The sequence below is a fragment of the Neofelis nebulosa genome, chromosome 4 (genome assembly GCF_028018385.1).
Source record: "Neofelis nebulosa isolate mNeoNeb1 chromosome 4, mNeoNeb1.pri, whole genome shotgun sequence".
NCBI lineage: Eukaryota > Metazoa > Chordata > Mammalia > Carnivora > Felidae > Neofelis > Neofelis nebulosa.
In genome coordinates, this window is record NC_080785.1 from 163,862,811 (window position 1) to 163,879,974 (window position 17,164).

Genomic DNA, 17,164 nt, shown 5'->3' on the forward strand with positions numbered 1-17,164 from the left:
TGGGATCTGGAGGTGGAACCTTTGGGAGGTAATTAGGTTCAGACAGGGTCACGAGGGTGGGGCCCCCAGGACGAGGTTAAGTCCTTGTAAGAGGAGGCCCAGAGACCTTGCTCACCCTGTCCCCACCCCTGGAACACACACGGGAGACCTGGGCTGGCTGACTGCCAGCTGGAGAGAGCATCCTCCCCCAGGACCTGCATCTCTCTCGTGGCTTGTGAGGAGGAGCACTTTTTCGTGTGCTTTTTTACCATCTGTATATTTTCTTTGATGATGTGCATCTTCAGCTCTTTTGCTAATTTTCTGAATGGGTTGTTTGTGTTTTTACTGTGGAGTTTCGATAGCTAGTTACATATTCTGCATGCTAATGCTCCGTGAGCTGGTGGCTTGCGGGTATTTTCTCGCATTCTCTAGCTTAAGGAGCCAAAGTTTCCAATTAGGCTGAGGTCAATTTAGAGATTTTTTTTTCCCCCTGTCTTTTGTGGATCAGACTTTTGGTGTCTTATCAAAGAACTCTTCATGAACCAAGCCCTAGTTCCTGAAGATTGTGTCCCTTGTTACCTGTGAAATGTTTTATAGTGGGACGTTTTCCGTTTCAGTCTGGTCCACTTGGAGTTCTTGGGTGTGAAAGTTCAGGTCAAGGTTCGTTTTTATTCTCCAGGCACACATAGTCATTATTGTCCTGTTTTTAACTTCCTGAATGATCGACAGAGTAATACAGAATATTTTGTAGTGTCATAACCTGCACGTCCTGTATGGTATTCATGCTAAAAGCATATATTTGATATTAACATTCTTTTGCTTTGTGGAAGGGATTTTTTTGAACATGGATCTTAGGATCAGTTGCTTTTTTTTTTTTTTTTTTTTTTAAGAGAGAGAGAACATGAACAGGGCAAGGGGCAGAGAGAGAGAGACAGACAGACAGATAGACAGACGGAGAGAGAGAATCTTCTCTCCACGCTCAGTGTGGAGCCCAACTTGGGGCTGGATCCCAGAACCCTGGGATCATGACCGGAGCCAAAATCAAGAGTAGGACGCTTAACCGACTCAGCCACCCAGGCGCCCCATGATCTTACTCACTTTAAACATTATTTCTCAACCATTTTCTATCCAGGAGCAACTCACTGTGGGTGGTGGCATTATGGATTATTTCTACTTTTATGCCTTTTCGTGATTTCTAAGTTTTCTACACACGTAGTCAAGAAGATACCCACAATTTGTTTTAATAGTGTTTGCTAGGTTTGACGTAATTTGGGAGTAGAGGGTTGTGAATTATTTTTATTGGGTAATAATCAGGTTCAGGAAGAGTATTCTTTCTGGCACACACTTACTTCTAAGCCCCAAGATGCTTGTTTTTTCCCCCTTTGCCCCTTAGGCACGGGGTTAAGGTTTTCTGTTGTGTTTTGCCTTTTTTTTTCTTCTTTAGGCTTATTCTTTATACTGTCTTACTTGTGTAACATCGAAATGAAGCAGGGCAGAGAAATCAATGAGCTGTCTTGGCATCGATTTAGTTTGATTTAGTCTATTCTCAGGTGGCTGAAGAGCCAGGAACTGTGAACTGAAAACTTCATCTTGTCTCAGATTTTCTTAATTGTCTCTCGAACACTCGCCCAAAGCGCGTGCTTGCCAGAACTCTCCAGAGACAGAAGCCAATCTCAGCCTGCAGGGAAAGTCTGCACTGAGACAAAGAGTGGGGGCAGGGACAGGGACGGGACGCAGGACCTCAGTAAAGATGAGAAAAGTGACAGTCATTTTGAAGCCAAGCTTTTGAAACCGCTGTGCAACAGGGGGCAGCTGTTCCCGCCTAATGATGTCACTTGGCTGGTCCCTTTATGCGACCCTTTCCAGAAAACTGGGGGGACTTCTGTGCCAGGGCCCATCTGCCTTCCCAAGCTGTTCCCGGTTGCCTTTGAGCAGCTGGAGGGATCTGCTATTGAGAACATAAAATTCGTGCTGGGTGGCTCGAGCTGGTTGAGTGTCCGACTCTTGATTTCGACTCAGGTCATGATCCCAGGATCGTGGGATCAAGCCCCGCGTCGGGCTTCATGCTGTTAGCAGAGCCTGCTTAGGATTCCCTCTCCCTCTCTCTCTGCCCCTCCCCTGCTCGCTCACTCACTCACTCTCTCAAAATAAGTAAACTTTTTAAAAAAAGGGTTTTTTTTCCTTTTTATTTTATTTATATTCAGGTTAGTTAACATGCAGTGTAGTCTTGGCTTCAGGAGTAGAACCCAGTGATTCATCTCTTACATATGGACACCCAGTGCTCATCCCAACAAGGGCCTCCTTAATGCCCCCCACCCACTTAACCCAGCCCCCAGCCCCCCTCCAGCAACCCCCAGTTTGTTCTCTGTATTTAAGAAAGAGTCTCTTATGGGGGCACCTGGGTGGCTCAGTCAGTTAAGTGTCTGACTTCGGCTCAGGTCATGATCTCATGGTTCGTGAGTTCAAGCCCCGCATCGGGCTCTGTGCTGACAGTTCAGAGCCTGGACCCTGCTTCCGGTTCTGTGTCTCCCTCCCTCTCTGCCTCTCCCCAGCTTGTGCTCTCTCTTTCTCTCTCTCTCTCAATAATAAATAAACTTAAAAAAAAAAGTTTAAAAAGAAGTACCTTTAGTATTTAAAAAAAAAAAAAAAAGAGTCTCTTATGGTTTGCTTGCTTCCCTTTCTGTTTTTATCTGATTTTTCCTTCCCTTCCCCTGTGTTCATCTGTCAAGTTACTCCAATTCCCCAACTAAAAACAAGTTTTTAAATTAAGGGATGGGTACTGAATTTTCAGACATAATGCAGTTGCACACTTAATAGTCTACAGCATAGTGTGAACATAGCTTTTATATGCGCTGGGAAACCAGAACACTCACTTGACCCGCTTTATTGTGGTGGGTCTGGAACCGAACGCACAGTATCTCCGAGGTGTGTAAGTAAGTAGGGTCATGATGTCCGTCACACAACTTAGTCATCTGATTTGCTCACAGAGACCGCTCTTCAAGCCACCAAGACAAAACAGGTTTTAAAAATAATCATCACGGGGCACCTAGGTGGCTTAGTCGGTTAAGTGTCCAAGTCTTGATTTCGGCTCGGGTCATGATCTCACGGTTCGCGAGTTCGAGCCCCACATTGGGCTCTCTGCTGTCAGCACAGAGCCTGCCTTGGATCTTCTGTCTCCCTCTCTCTCTCTCTGCCCCTCGTCCACTTGCTCGCTCACTCTCTCTGTCTCTCAAAAATAAATAAACGTTTAAAAAACAATCATCATGAGAACAGGCTGCAATTTGTTGCTGAGAACAGCGTGTATTTTTTTCCTCTGGGCAAAGAACTTTTCACATTTTCCCTGTTGGCCTCCTGTCTTTGCCCCTGCCTCTTCCCCAGGTCCCCGCGCACAAACGGCTCTGTGGTACAGTCTCTGCAGCAGGCCCGGTGCACGCCGATCGATGGCCCCTCTCAGCAGTGGGCAGACGGTGCTAATTAGGCCCCGAAGCAGCGGTCGTGGCGGTCGTGGCGGTCGTGGCGGTGTGCAGACAGCGCTAGGCGGCTGGGTGCTCACCTCTGCTCCGTGGCCCCGATCCCAGCACCGCACCGCCGCCCCCTCCGTCCAGCCACGGCTGTCTGGTTTAGGAAGACACGAGGGCAGGACGAACGCACATTCCTGCCTCTCTCTGCCAAGGGCAGAGTGACTGACCCACAACATCTGTTCTGCTCCTGCAGAAAGATGGCTGTACCTCACCGAGTTTATTGGTTGGTTCAAAGGCTTTACGGAAGGGCGTCTGACTCTGGGTTTCAGCTCGTGTCGTGATCTCGCGGTTCATGGGTTCGAGCCCCACATGGGGCTCTGCGCCGACAGCTCGGAGCCTGCTTGGGATTCTCTGTCTCCCTCTCCCTCCGCCCCTCTCCCACTCGTTCTCTTTCTCTCTCTAAATAAATAAACTTTAAAAATAAAAAATGAAAGCTTTACTGAGCTATAACTCACGTACCATACAGCTCCCCCACGTAAGTGGGGGTCCCAGTCACCACAGTCAGTGTTAGAACCCCACAGAGAAAGCGTATACCCCTTAGCTGTCGCCCTCTGTTCTCCCCCAGTCCCACACAGCCGTCAGTCTCCTTTCTGTCTCCATGAACTTGCCTCTTCTGCCCATTTTCCTGGAGATGGACGCCTACAATATGTGGTCACTTGGGTCTGACCTCTTTCACTCAGCATATTTTCCAGGTTCATCCAGGATCCAGCCTGAAGTAGGGCCTGGTTCCTTGTAGGGCCGAGTAATAGCCCATCGTGTGAATGGACCCTGTTGTGTTTTTCCAGCCATCAGTCGATGGACCTCTGGGGCCGATTCCGCTTCTGGCTGTTGCGAAGAGTGCTGCGTGAACATTTATGTACGAGTGTTTGTGCGGGTACCCGTTGTCGCCTCTCTCGGGCGTGTACCTGGAGCGGAGTCCCTGGAGGGAATGGCACCTCCACGTTTAACCATTTGGAGAAGCACCAGTTTTCCAAAGCGCTCCACCGCCTTGCGTTCCCACCAGCAGCCCCGCGGTTTTGCGTGTGTTTGAGAATGTTGGAGGCCCCGGCCCTGGCAGGCACGCCCCCGGGTCCCTGGGTGGCTGGTGTTTTCAGGGTCTGCAGGATTTGTTTGAAGCAGGTATGGGAAGACAGCAGACCTGGAAATGACTGCCATGAGAGAAGTTTGTACTCGCGGCCCCCAGGAGCAGGAGGCGGGGCACGCCTCACAGGGCCGCAGGGGGCTGCCGGATGCCCCAGGGTCAGTCAGGAGCCAGAGGCGGGCATGAGTGGAAGATGTGGGCAAGAGCCTTCACGGTGGTTTCCGTGGGGAGGAATGGTTGGGGCGGGGTGAACAGGCTTAAGACTGGCTGGATTGAAAACCCCAGCGGGCTCTGGGGTGCAGGCGCTGGCCCTGGTTGTCCGGCCCCGGGCCCTGGGGTAATCGGGGCAGGGGGACGGTGGCCCCGAGTGAAAAGCCCGACGGACGAGGAGGCTGGAGCGTGGGCTCTGGGTTGCTGGGTGTGCATGTGAAAGGTGCTCTTGCAAGCGAGTCGTTTCCTGTCTCTAGGAATCTGCCAGCCCTGGCAGGGGCAGGCTTTCCTGGGTCGGCAAGGTGCCACCTGTCAGATCATCAGAAATACGGAGTAAGGGACGCCTGGGTGGCTCCGTCGGTTAAGTGTCTGACTTCCGCTCAGGTCGTGATCTTGCAGTTCATGAGTTCGAGGCCCCAGCCCGGAGCCTGGAGCCTGTTTCGGATCCTGTGTCTCCCTCTCTCTCTCTCTGCCCCTCCGCAGCTTGTGCACATACTCTCTCTCTCTCTCAGAAATAATAAATGAATAAACTTAAAAAAAAAAAAAATACAGAATAAAACGACATGATTGAAGCAGCTGGTCTGTCGCAGAGCCCCCCACTCGTGTCTTGATCAGGCACTCATTTCCGTGGCTGCACATGTTCTAGAAAGACTTGATTAGTGATTGTCCACCCCTTACTTTAAAAGTCTTAAGTGGCGTGAGAGGGGCAGTCGTGGTTAGTTCCTCCAGAGGAAAAAGAATGATTTATCTCCAGAGGCCATATTGCTGTCAGATGTACAGCATTCTGTTTTTCTGTAAGAAGTTCCCCCAGCTCGGAGACTTTTGGGGAGTGTGAGCTCTCAAGAAATAGCGTGTGTGTCTGAGCAAACAAGGGTGTTCTGCAATGTAATAGTAATTTCTCAGTCAACAGGGTTCTTACGTACAGCCTGCCCTCATTTATTCCCGGATTCTGTATTTGCAAACTTAACTTCCTCGTTGAAACGTATAAGTAACCTGGGGGCGCCTGGATGGCTCAGTGGGTTAAGCATCCGACTTCGGCTCAGGTCATGATCTCGCGGTTTGTGAGTTTGAACCCCGCGTCGGGCTCTGTGCTGACAGCTCAGAGCCTGGAGCCTGCTTTGGATTCTGTGTCTCCCTCTTTCTCTGCCCCTCCCCTGCTCACGTTCTGTCTCTGTCCCTCTCTTAAAAGTAAATAAACATTAAAAAAAAATCTTACACATAACTCCCAAATCAGTACCTGTGGGGCGTTCACAGTCACGTGCAGCAGACGTGTCCAGTGAAAATACAAGTCCCCCAGCACGCGCGTTCCTATCCAACAAGGGTGACGTGACCTTCTGCCTCCTTACTTCACCTCGTACTTGAACAAGCGTCCTTTTTGCAGTGTGCTTAATGTCATGTTTTTCACATTTTTGTGCTCTCCGTCGGTGATTTGGCTGTTTAAAATGGCCCCCCGGTGGGGCGCGTGGGTGGCTCAGTTGGTCCCACTCGTGACTTCGGCTCAGGTCATGATCTTGTGGTCTGTGAGTTCGAGCCCCACGTGGGGCTCTGTGCTGGCAGTGCAGAGCCTGCTTGGGATTCCGTCTCCCTCTCTCTGTCCCTCCCCTGCTTGCTCTCTGTCTCTCTCCTCAAATAAAAATAAGCTGTAAATACATACATACATACACGCATAAAATGGCCCCCGGGCATCGTGCTGGGGTGCTGTCGGGCATTACTGAGTGCAAAAAGGCTGTGATGCGTCTTTCAGAGGAGGAATTACGTGTGTTAGGTACACTCCGCTCCCTTCAGCCATGAGTTGTAGTCCTACTGACCATGAGTTCAATGGTAGTAAATCAACAGCATGTATGAAATAAGGTATCCTTCAAGAGAAACACACATAAAGCAAGGTTGCGTATTGATGGGCTGATGACGGGCGTGGGCAGAAGTTCCCGGGAACCTAGCCCTGTAGCTTCCCCAGGAGCGGCGATTCGGTATTGGCTAAAGCAGGGTTCGCTGCAACTTTATGGAACATCACTACGGGGAATAATGAGAGGCCGCTGCGACTTTTTGTCTTGAAATAGCTTAAAATTCACAGGAAGTTGCAAAACTAGTACAGAGTCTCAGGTGTCCTTCACCAAGCATCCCCCAGGGATGGTAATCTGACATGACCTCAGCCCATGGTCAAAACCAGATCACTGGCATCTGTACAGTATTGTTAACTCGGGGACAGACCCTGTTTGGGTTTTGCCAGTTGTTACCTGCACTCTTTGGTGAGGGAAAGGGAGTGAATAGTTCTAGGAAATTTTATCCTTTGTATGTAGAGATCTGAGTAACCCAACTCCACTGTCAAAGGGCAGAAGTGTTCCATCCCAAGGAAACAGTGACTCCTTAAAAAAAAAAAAAAATACGTAAACATAATATTGACCATTTTAACTGTTTAAAAAAATTTTTTTTAATTTTTTAATGTTTATTTTTGAGAGAGAGACAGCATGAGTGGGGGAAGAGCAGAGAGGGAGAGAGAGGGAGACACAGAATCCGAAGCGGGCTCCAAGCTCTGAGCTGTCAGCACAGAGTCTGATGCGGGGCTCGAACTCACAGACTGCGAGATCATGACCTGAGCCGAAGTCAGACGCTTAACCAATTGAGCCACCCAGGCACCCCCATTTTAGCCATTTTCAAGAGTACATTCCAGTAACATTAGCTACATTCGCACTGTTGTGCAACCACCCCCACCTCTGTCTCCAGAACTTTCTCATCTCCCCAAACTGAGATTCTGTCCCCGTGAAACATGGACTCCCAACCCCTGGCTCCCACCATCTACTCTCTGTCTCTGGACGGGACTCCTCTAGGGACGTCCTGTGAGTGGATTCGGGCAGTATTCATCCTTTTGTGTATGGCTTATTTTGCTTAGCATGATGTCCTCAAGTTTTGTCCGTGCTGTAGCAAGCATCAGGATTTCCTTCCTCTTTATGGCTGAAAAATATTCCATAAAACAATGATTTCTTGACCCGTTTTGCGGGAGGCACTGCCCTCCATTCTACTCGGGAAACAGCGATCAGAATAAATAAGTAAATTGTATCATATGTGAGAGAGACCACCTTACTGTTCTTTCAGCTGAAATTCTGTCCCTTGTACCCCTTTGAGTACCTGGTGTCCCTAGTCATGACCCTTAGCCATGAATACCTCAAAGTATCTTCTCAATTATCAAGGGAAGATTTAAGTTACTGTAGATTTAGTGTGTCCATCATTTATTAAACTTCTTGGGGACTAGTGATGCTCAGAAGATGTTTATGGTGACTTTTTCTCCTGCAGACTCTTTGGTTAAAGCAGAATGTGGGACACCTGGGTGGCCCAGTCGGTTAAGCATCCAACTTTGGCTCAGGTCATGATCTCGGCAGTTCACGAGTTCGAGCCCTGCACTGGGCTCCGTGCTGACAGCTCAGAGCCTGGAGCCTGCCTCAGATTCTGTGTCTCCCTCTCTCTCTCTCAGAAATAAACATTAAAAATATATATTTTTTTTTTTAATTTTTTTTTTCAACGTTTTTTATTTATTTTTGGGACAGAGAGAGAGCATGAACGGGGGAGGGGCAGAGAGAGAGGGAGACACAGAAGCGGAAACAGGCTCCAGGCTCCGAGCCATCAGCCCAGAGCCTGACGCGGGGCTCGAACTCACGGACCGCGAGATCGTGACCTGGCTGAAGTCGGACGCTTAACCGACTGCGCCACCCAGGCGCCCCAAACATTAAAAATATTTTTAAAGCAGAATGTATCTCACTTCAGGTAAGATGTCGGGTCACAGGAACAATCAGTCAAGCCAGGCAAAGGACGCATTTCAGGGTTGGTCCCATATTTGTATATTTGTTTTTTTTTGTTTTTTTTTGTTTTTTTTTTGTTTTTTTTTTCCAACGTTTTTTATTTATTTTTGGGACAGAGAGAGACAGAGCATGAACGGGGGAGGGGCAGAGAGAGAGGGAGACACAGAATCGGAAACAGGCTCCAGGCTCCGAGCCATCAGCCCAGAGCCTGACGCGGGGCTCGAACTCACAGACCGCGAGATCGTGACCTGGCTGAAGTCGGACGCTTAACCGACTGCGCCACCCAGGCGCCCCCATATTTGTATATTTGAATCATAATTGCCTAGGTGGGGTTTACAGTGGTGTCGAAATGGCAGGAAATGCCTGCCCTGGACCACAGAGGCCTCAATTTATGACTTTCACCTTGGTGAATGGGTGTTCATATATGAGAGAGAGCCTCATCACCTTTGTCTTTATGATAATAGCAGTGGTAAGCCACTTAGTATCATGACGCTGGGGTGTTTGGGGTCACTGGGCAAATGTCACCCCCACCATACAGAGCTGTGTTACAGAATGAATGGCTACGGATACATGTTCCGCGTGGAATATGGCATCACGCCGCCTAGTGCTTAAGTCTCAGCTGATAAGCTCTGTTCGTTACTCCTGGACCAGTTTTCTCTCCGACATGTACCCAACTGCATGTTTCCAACCACCCTGAATTTCCATCTAAGTTAAAACTTTCAGAATGCAGAATCCCACTGTGCAGAAAAGCTCTTAAGTACATTTTCCTCTAGTACTGATCCCTTAGCCACCCCAAAGGTCATGGTCTGCATGCGGCAGAGAACCACGGTCCCCACTACTTCCCTGTGTGACAAAAAACGAAGCTTGGGGGTGGGGGCACCTGGGTGGCTCAGTGGGTTTAAGCGTCCAACTCTCAGTTTTGGCTCAGGTCATGATCTCATGGTTCCTGAATTCGGGCCCCACATTGGGCTCCATGCTGACAGTGTGGAGCCTGCTTGGGATTCTCTCTCTCTGTCTCTGCCCTTCCCCTGCTCGCTCTCTCTCTCTCTCTCTCTGTCTCAAAAATAAACAAAATAAACTAAAAAAAAAAAAAAAAAAAAAATGAAGCTTGGGTGCCCGGGGGGACCCAGGAGCCAGGTCAGAAAGGCTAGTGGACAGATTTCTTCCTTTTTTAAAAAAAAATTTTTTTTTTTTTTTTTTTTTGAGAGAGAGTGCGTGAGCAAACTGGGAGGAACAGAGAGAGAGGGGGACGGGATCTGAAGTGGGCTCTGTGCTGACAGCAGAAAGCCCGACACAGGGCTTGAACTCACGAACTGTGAGATGATGGCTTGAGCCAAAGTCAGATACTCAACTGACTGAGCCACCCAGGCGCCCACAGTCGCCTCCAGATTTCTTCCTAACGTTGCTCTTTGTCCTCGCCTGGAATAGAGCTTTCAGTGTGGTTTTCACCCTGAGAATGAATTAGCCAAGCAGCCCATCTCAGCTCAACTTGATTTGTCAAATAGAAGAGGGTGAGAGTTTGGCCTTCTGAATTTCATCTTTCCATCAGTGGGAAAGGTGACCAGAGAATTACACACATCCTATCATCTCGTTTCCTACATTAACGAGCAGATGAGTGTGAAGAACCCTTTGGAGCCCCTGTCGTGTGTCAGGTTGGTTTGCAGTCGTTGCGTAAAATAGGATTGGCACCTCTCGTCTGTCCGCTCTGCTGCTCACATTCTATCAGAGTGCTTTTACGGTCAGGGGCGCGTGTGGCCACACATCGTGCCCTGCAGTCTCTGGGTCTCGGAGTCATCCTGACATCCGATCTCGGGTTAATTACAGCCCTGTGTGTGTGTGTGTGTGTGTGTGTGTGTGTGTGTGTGTGTGTGTGTGATTTGGCACGAGCCACGCCAAGCGCAGAGCTCTTGGTGATTTTAGATTATTTACAGTGAATATAAACTACTCTCCGCCTTTTACCTCCTGCCAAGATGGAAGGGGTGTCAGGGTTTTTTTGTTGTTATTTTACCAAAGGAGAAGATATTGTGCGATTTCCACACTAAATGGTCACAGTGGGGACCAATTTCCTGCCCTCCAGACCCGCTGTCTCAGCCAATACAGTAGGAGAAGACGCGGCTTTACATTTCTAGAAGGATCACACGGAGGCATAAAAGCGACGCAGCCCGGCCTCGCACCGCGCCGGGTCCTGGAGCCCGGACCGTGAACATGGGGAACACGCATTCCAAAAGCAGTGACCGAGACGGCGCGCTCCGTGGCCGCTCCGAGCTGTCTTTCTACAGCTCTTTTCCTCGGAAATGGAGCGAGAACGTCTTTCTGGATAACGAGCTGCTGACCTCCAAGATCCTGTCCGTGCTGCGGCCACAGTCAGAACGGGGCTTCCGGACGGGCCAGCTCCACTACCCTGCCCACTTTCTCAGCACCAACTCTGTGTTTGCCTCTGTCGCAGCATCCTTAAAGGAGCACCCGAGGGCCACCCTCTTGTCCGATGGCAGCCCGGCCCTGTCCAGGAATGTCGGCATGACGGTCTCACAGAAGGGGGGGCCACAGCCAGCACCCAGCCCGGCGGGAACGGGGACGCAGCTCGGGTAAGTCGGGTCCGTCTCTGCGCCAGGGGCAGCTACAGGTGAAGGGAGGGAGCAGGATGGGACGTTCCCCTGGGACCCCGCAGATGGCCTCTCGGAAAGGAGACCCTCAGGTCCGTGTGAATCTGATCGTAGGCCCCCAGCCACACGGTGAAATTCCTATTCACACTTGCTTCCGAGATTCTGGGTGTACTTGGCCTCTTGCAGCCAGCTGGGTTCATACCCTTGAAGGGCCCTTGGGTGGGGTTTCTGTCCCAGCCTGAGATGATGGTAGAAGTCCCACTGAGGTTGCCGTGGAGGTGGCATCCCGTTACTTACGCCTTAACCCTGTCCTCCGTGGACTCAAGGTGGTTCCCATATTTCTCCGTTCAGCTGTGTTTCGGTTGAAAACCTAATGCTAACAGATGTCATCACGGTGGTCCTTGCATGGGTTGGCGGGGAAGGGGGCTGATTATCTTTTTCCGTTAAGAAGGGTTCTCCACCCTCACCTGTGAGTGTGGCTGTGTCCACCTAACTCTCACTCGAAAGAATTGCGGGGGCTCCGTGGGCTCCGGTGGCCATTAAAGGAAGCGTACAATTCAACTCACCCTGAGAACATACCGGGACATTGAATTGAAGTCAGTTATGATGGGGGGACGTCCTAATGTTATGATTTTTACAAACGATCTGTGGGGAGCTTGGGTGACTCTGTCCCGGTTAAGCATCCGACTCTTGGTTTCGGCTCGGGTCATGGTCTCGTGGTTCGTGGGTTCAAGCCCCATGTCGGGCTCCGCGCTGAGAGTGTATAAAGTCTGCTTGGGATCTTCTCTCTCCTTTTCTCTCTGCCCCTCCCCTGCTCACTCGCTCTCCCTCCCTCCCTCCTTCTCTCTCTCCCTCTCTCAGTAAACTTCAAAAAAAAAAAAAAGGTAAAATCAATTCTTTTAAAAACAAAAAGATCTGTGACAAAGTTTAAGTGCATATAGAAATCTGGAAAGTTCTCAAATAGATTTGCCTTCCTAGAAAGGGTGTGTATGTGTATTTAATTGAGATTTTTTGAATAATGGTTTTTATGATTTTTATTTAGACCAGTCACAGGAGAGATGGATGAAGCCGACTCCGTATTTTTAAAATTTAAGCAGGCAGCTGATGACTCTCTTTCGCTTACATCTTCGAGTGCCGAGCCCATTTTTGTAGAAGGTACGGCCCTCTTGCTTCTTTCCCAGGTGCCACGCTGGGAAAGTGCCGGGACCCCTATCCTTGTGTCCACGGGACACGGTCTGGGGCGGCCCAGAGCCAGTGGAGCAGTGGCCGCTTTTTCTTCCCTCAGACCCTTGCACGGCCTCGCTGAGGAGTGAGATCGAGTCGGATGCCCGCGAGTTCGAGGCCGAGTCCTGGAGCCTCTCTGTGGATGCCGCGTATGCAAAGAAACAAAAGAGAGAGGTGGTAAAGAGGCAGGATGTGCTCTATGGTGAGAAGTTCTGCACCATCACGCTGACCTTCTACTTCCTTCTTTTCCATCTTTGTTTTAGTTGATTGCGCCTGGGAGTCTGGGCTCCGCTGGGACCTCCGACTTCGTCTGCTCCCCCAGGGCAGCCCTGCTCTCCCAGTCAGGGAAGAGGTGGCCAGGGAGGGCTTTGTGGGAACGCACCCCTGAGGACGAGCGTGGCCGAGTGCCCAGTCCTGACTCATCCTGACCCTGCTGGTGACCCTGAGAGAGAAGACTCCCCCAGGCCTGTCCCAGCCATCCCTGGTGACCACAGACAACCCCCCCCCCCCCCCCACAGGGGGTTGGGAGACATGTGACGTAGCACTGGCTCCCGGTTGGGACACCCCTTCCCGCTGGCCATTGGAGGACCTGGCTGTGGACAGCCGCTGTCCTGAGATGGGAGGTTACAGGTCACTGTGCAAAGCGTGGCTGTCAAACAAGAGCCCGTCCCCAGGCCAGGTGCCGCATTGGGTGCCCTACGTAGGTCCCTTTGGGCCTCTGGACTTTCTATAAGCAGGATGACAAAAACCCAAGATAGCCACACTGGAATCTGAGGCCCTTCTCTCCCCAAAGCCCTCGCTTGTTCTTAACGATTCTCCCTCCATGGGAATCATTCACCAGGACTGACACCGTTATGTCGTCCGAGGAGGCATTTTCTGCCCCTCGTCGGGGTTCTGTGAGGAGATTCTGGCACACACGGGTCTTCACCGTTCGCTGGTGTCCGGCTGGCGGTGGTGTCCCCTGACACCTGGGTCCCTCCCGTGTCACACACTGAGCTTTCTGCCCAGGCTGGAGGGGGTTGGGGTGTGGGCAGGAGGGGATCCTGATAGATGCTTCGCCTCAGGACTCCAGAGCAGGGCAGAGACCCTGCAGGGAGGTGCAGAGAGGACCAGTCTGGATGCTTCCATCCAGGCAGCCCTTTGCCACATTGTCTCACCCTCTGGGCAAACACAGTCTGCGTCCAGCCCCCATGGCCGGCAGCTCTGGGCCGGGCTGTGTTGACCTTTGGTCTCCTAACAGCATCAAGGCCGTGATTTAAACAACAGGTAAACTCCAACACAGAACCTGATCTTTCTTTGCCTTTTCACAGAGAATTAAATTCCTCACCTGAGCTCTGCTTTCTTGTCAGTTGTAGTCTGGGTCTGGTCAGTGACGTGCACAGACGTGTGAGTTTCACATCCGAAGGAATAGTGTTCATCAGAACAGTCTTCCTGATAGGGCGCCTGGGTGGCTCAAGTTGGTTAAGTGTCCGACTTCGGCTTAGGTCATGATCTCACAGTTCGTGGGTTCGAGCTCCGAGTCGGGCTCTGCACTGACAGCTTCGAGCCTGGAGCCCGCTTTGGATTGTCTCCCTCTCTCTGCCCCTCCCCCGCTCACTCGCTCACTCACTGTCTCTCTCTCAAAAATAAACATTAAAAATCAAAAAAAAAAAAAACACAGAACAATCTTCCTGCCTAAAACAGCCTTGAAATGTCTTCGGGCGTGAAATCCTCCTATGAATTTGAGGTCCCAGCACACATCCCGGGTCCTCTCTTTCCTGATATCACCCCAGCCCTGGCTGCTCCCTTAAATTAGGACCTCCACAGCGCTGGGCCCCGGGGCGGGGGGAGGGGAGGCCTGCCCCCAGGCGGGGAGACCCCCAGGGCCAGGGCCCCGGTGCCGAGCTGGAAGCGGCCAGCCGGGCACGCGGTGGACAGGCGGCACGCGTGATGCCATCGTGGGCACCCTCCCCGGTGCGGGTGAGTCCCCTGGTCCATGTCCCCGCAGAGCTGGTGCAGACGGAGGTGCACCACGTACGGACGCTCAAGATCATGCTGAAGGTCTACTCCAGGGCCCTGCAGGAGGAGCTACAGTTCAGCAGCCAGGCCGTCAGCCGCCTCTTCCCGGGTGTGGACGACCTGCTGGACTTGCACAGCCACTTCCTGTCTCGGCTGAAGGAGCGCCGCCGGGAGTCCCTGGAGGAGGGCAGTGACCGGAACTACGTCATCCAGAAAATCGGGGACCTCCTGGTGCAGCAGGTGGGCACGGCCGGGCCGGGCCGGGCCAGTCTCTGCTGACTGAGAGGCCGTGGCCCTGGGCCCTCACGGGTGTGCGTGCAGCTCGTGGTTAGAAGCAGGCACCTGCGTGCCAAGCGCGCTTGTGCGAACACGTCCGCCCTTGCAGGCGGGGCTTTTGTCTGGTTCGCTGGCTGGGTTGCGTTGTGTTGTGTCTTGTTTTCCGGTTTTGACCTCCGTGTCTCCGGCTGTTAGAAGCGTATCTGTGGTAAAGGGCCCCAAGCCTAATGTGACTCCTGAGTCGACTTGTGAGCCTCAGCCAGGATTGACAGAGGGGACCCGTCAGTCCCCGTCTGCCCTCGGGGTGCTCGAAGCATCCCAAGTCCGCGAATCAAGAGCTAATTAGAAGAATACCCCTTTGGCTTGGAAATCTCTCTAACGTGCTGTGGCTCAAATTGATGCTCCCTTCTTGGGTTTCAGGAAATGTTACAGCACTGTGACGTAGTAAAGCCCATTCGAAGGTTTTCTCCTTTTACCTCGCTGCACCTTGCGTGGAGGCCCCCATACTGAAGCGTTTCTCTGCCTGCGTGTATGTTAGACAAGAAAGGGGAATCCCAAGTCAACTCGAGACACATTTTCATGGAATCAACTGAGCCAGACGAGAACACGCCCTGGTGGTTTGCACGCTCCCTTTCAGTAACGTCTCCGTTGTCTTTCTGCAGTTTTCAGGCGAAAATGGGGACAGAATGAAAGAAAAATACGGTGTCTTTTGTAGCGGCCACAACGAGGCGGTCAGTCACTATAAGTTGCTGCTGCAGCAAAACAAGAAATTTCAAAGCTTGATCAAGGTAAAAAAAAAAAAAAATTTTTTTTTTTTTTTTTTTTTTTTTTTAATTAAAAAATGCATCCTCTTTGCTCTGGATTGTTTTCCACAGGACTGTAATCTTTGAAGAGCTTAAGGTTATAAGGTACCTGTTACAAACCAGGGATTTTCAAGTTTATTTATTTATCTTGAAAGAGACAGAGACAGTGCAAGTGGGGAGGGGCAGAGAGAGGGGGAGACAGAGAATCCCAAGCAGGCTCTGCACTGTCAGCTTGGAGCCTGATGCGGGGCTCGAACTCACGAAACCGTGAGATCATGACCTGAGCCGAAACCAAGAGTCCTGGACGCTTAACCCACTGAGCCACCCAGGCACCCCAAGTTTTTCTTTCATTTTATTTTATTTTTTTTTTTTTTTAATTTTTTTTCAACGTTTTTTATTTATTTTTGGGACAGAGAGAGACAGAGCATGAACGGGGGAGGGGCAGAGAGAGAGGGAGACACAGAATCAGAAACAGGCTCCAGGCTCCGAGCCATCAGCCCAGAGCCTGACGCGGGGCTCGAACTCACGGACCGCGAGATCGTGACCTGGCTGAAGTCGGACGCTTAACCGACTGCGCCACCCAGGCGCCCCTTTTCTTTCATTTTAACCACAAACCTGTTCAGAGCACGTCAGTGAAATCTGGAGAATTGCGAGATGTAAAACAAAGCAAAGCACACCCAGGGCTTTGTTCCTGGCCACACCAGCAGGCCACGACGTGGAACCTGCTGACCACCACTCCTCAGACTGCTGAGGGGACACAAGTGTCATTCCCTCGTCCTGGGAACCACCCCTCTGGAGCCACCCATTTGGCCTTCATAACTTACTCCACACCTTTGCCCCCCCCACCTCGCCTCCTTCCCTCTCTGGTCCCCATTTGTCCCTTGAGGCCTGGGAAATGACCCACACCTGCCTTCTGCCTAGTCACGTGCAGGTGCTCACAGCCCAGAACCAAAAATGCAACATCCAACCTGAGTCCCCGGGGAGGGGCAAGCCCCTGTCTCCCACATCCTTGCAAGTGCACCTGGGTTAAGGTCACTTGGCTGTCAGCATGCCTTCTGTAGCTTGGTCCCCGAGGACTTTAGTTGGAAGTGATAGCCAATAACTAATGGTCTAGAGTTAAGAATGACAGGTTTTGGGGGCACCTGGCTGGCTCAGTCGTTAAGCATCCGTTTCTTGAGTTCTGCTCGCGTCACAAGCTCACGACTCATGAGTTCGAGCCCCGAGTCAGGCTCTAAGCTGGCAGTGTGGAGCCCACTTAGGATTTTCTCTCCCTCTCATTGTCTCTCCCTGTCTCTCTGCCCCTCCTTCGCGTGCTCTCTCTCTCTCAAAATAAATAAACTTAGAAAAAAAAGAATGACAGGTTTTTAAATACCGCCCCATTGCAGTTGCAGTGGCTGTAGACGGGAAAGGCAGAGGGTCCGTTTGAGGTTGTCCCTGGAACTTCACAAACCCCAGAGTCCTCCTCTGGTCCTCCTCAAAAGTGGCTCCACAATGGCTGCATTCCTGGAGTGCTTGAGTGTCGAGGGAGCAGAGAAGCAGAATGTGTGGTATGCTCTGGAGGGCACCAGAAACCGTGCTCTGCCCTGCCAGGAGCTGGCTTCCGGTGACTGCTTCTTGGGTTCTTAGCCAGAGGTGTGCGTCGGGTGCCAGCAGGGGGCTGCCTCAGAGGCACAGGCTC

General features: G+C 51.3%; 1 protein-coding gene across 3 annotated transcripts in view; it reads left to right on the plus strand.

Moving 5' to 3' along the window:
* Nucleotides 1-17,164, plus strand: part of ARHGEF18 (Rho/Rac guanine nucleotide exchange factor 18) — an 85,305-nt gene that overhangs the window by 53,703 nt on the left and 14,438 nt on the right. For all 3 annotated transcript variants that reach the window (XM_058728845.1, XM_058728844.1, XM_058728846.1), the window contains 5 exons: nucleotides 11,029-11,167; nucleotides 12,228-12,340; nucleotides 12,471-12,611; nucleotides 14,397-14,647; nucleotides 15,346-15,471. In XM_058728845.1, the coding sequence (XP_058584828.1) occupies nucleotides 11,029-11,167; nucleotides 12,228-12,340; nucleotides 12,471-12,611; nucleotides 14,397-14,647; nucleotides 15,346-15,471 (770 nt within the window). The remainder of the gene's footprint in view (nucleotides 1-11,028; nucleotides 11,168-12,227; nucleotides 12,341-12,470; nucleotides 12,612-14,396; nucleotides 14,648-15,345; nucleotides 15,472-17,164) is intronic.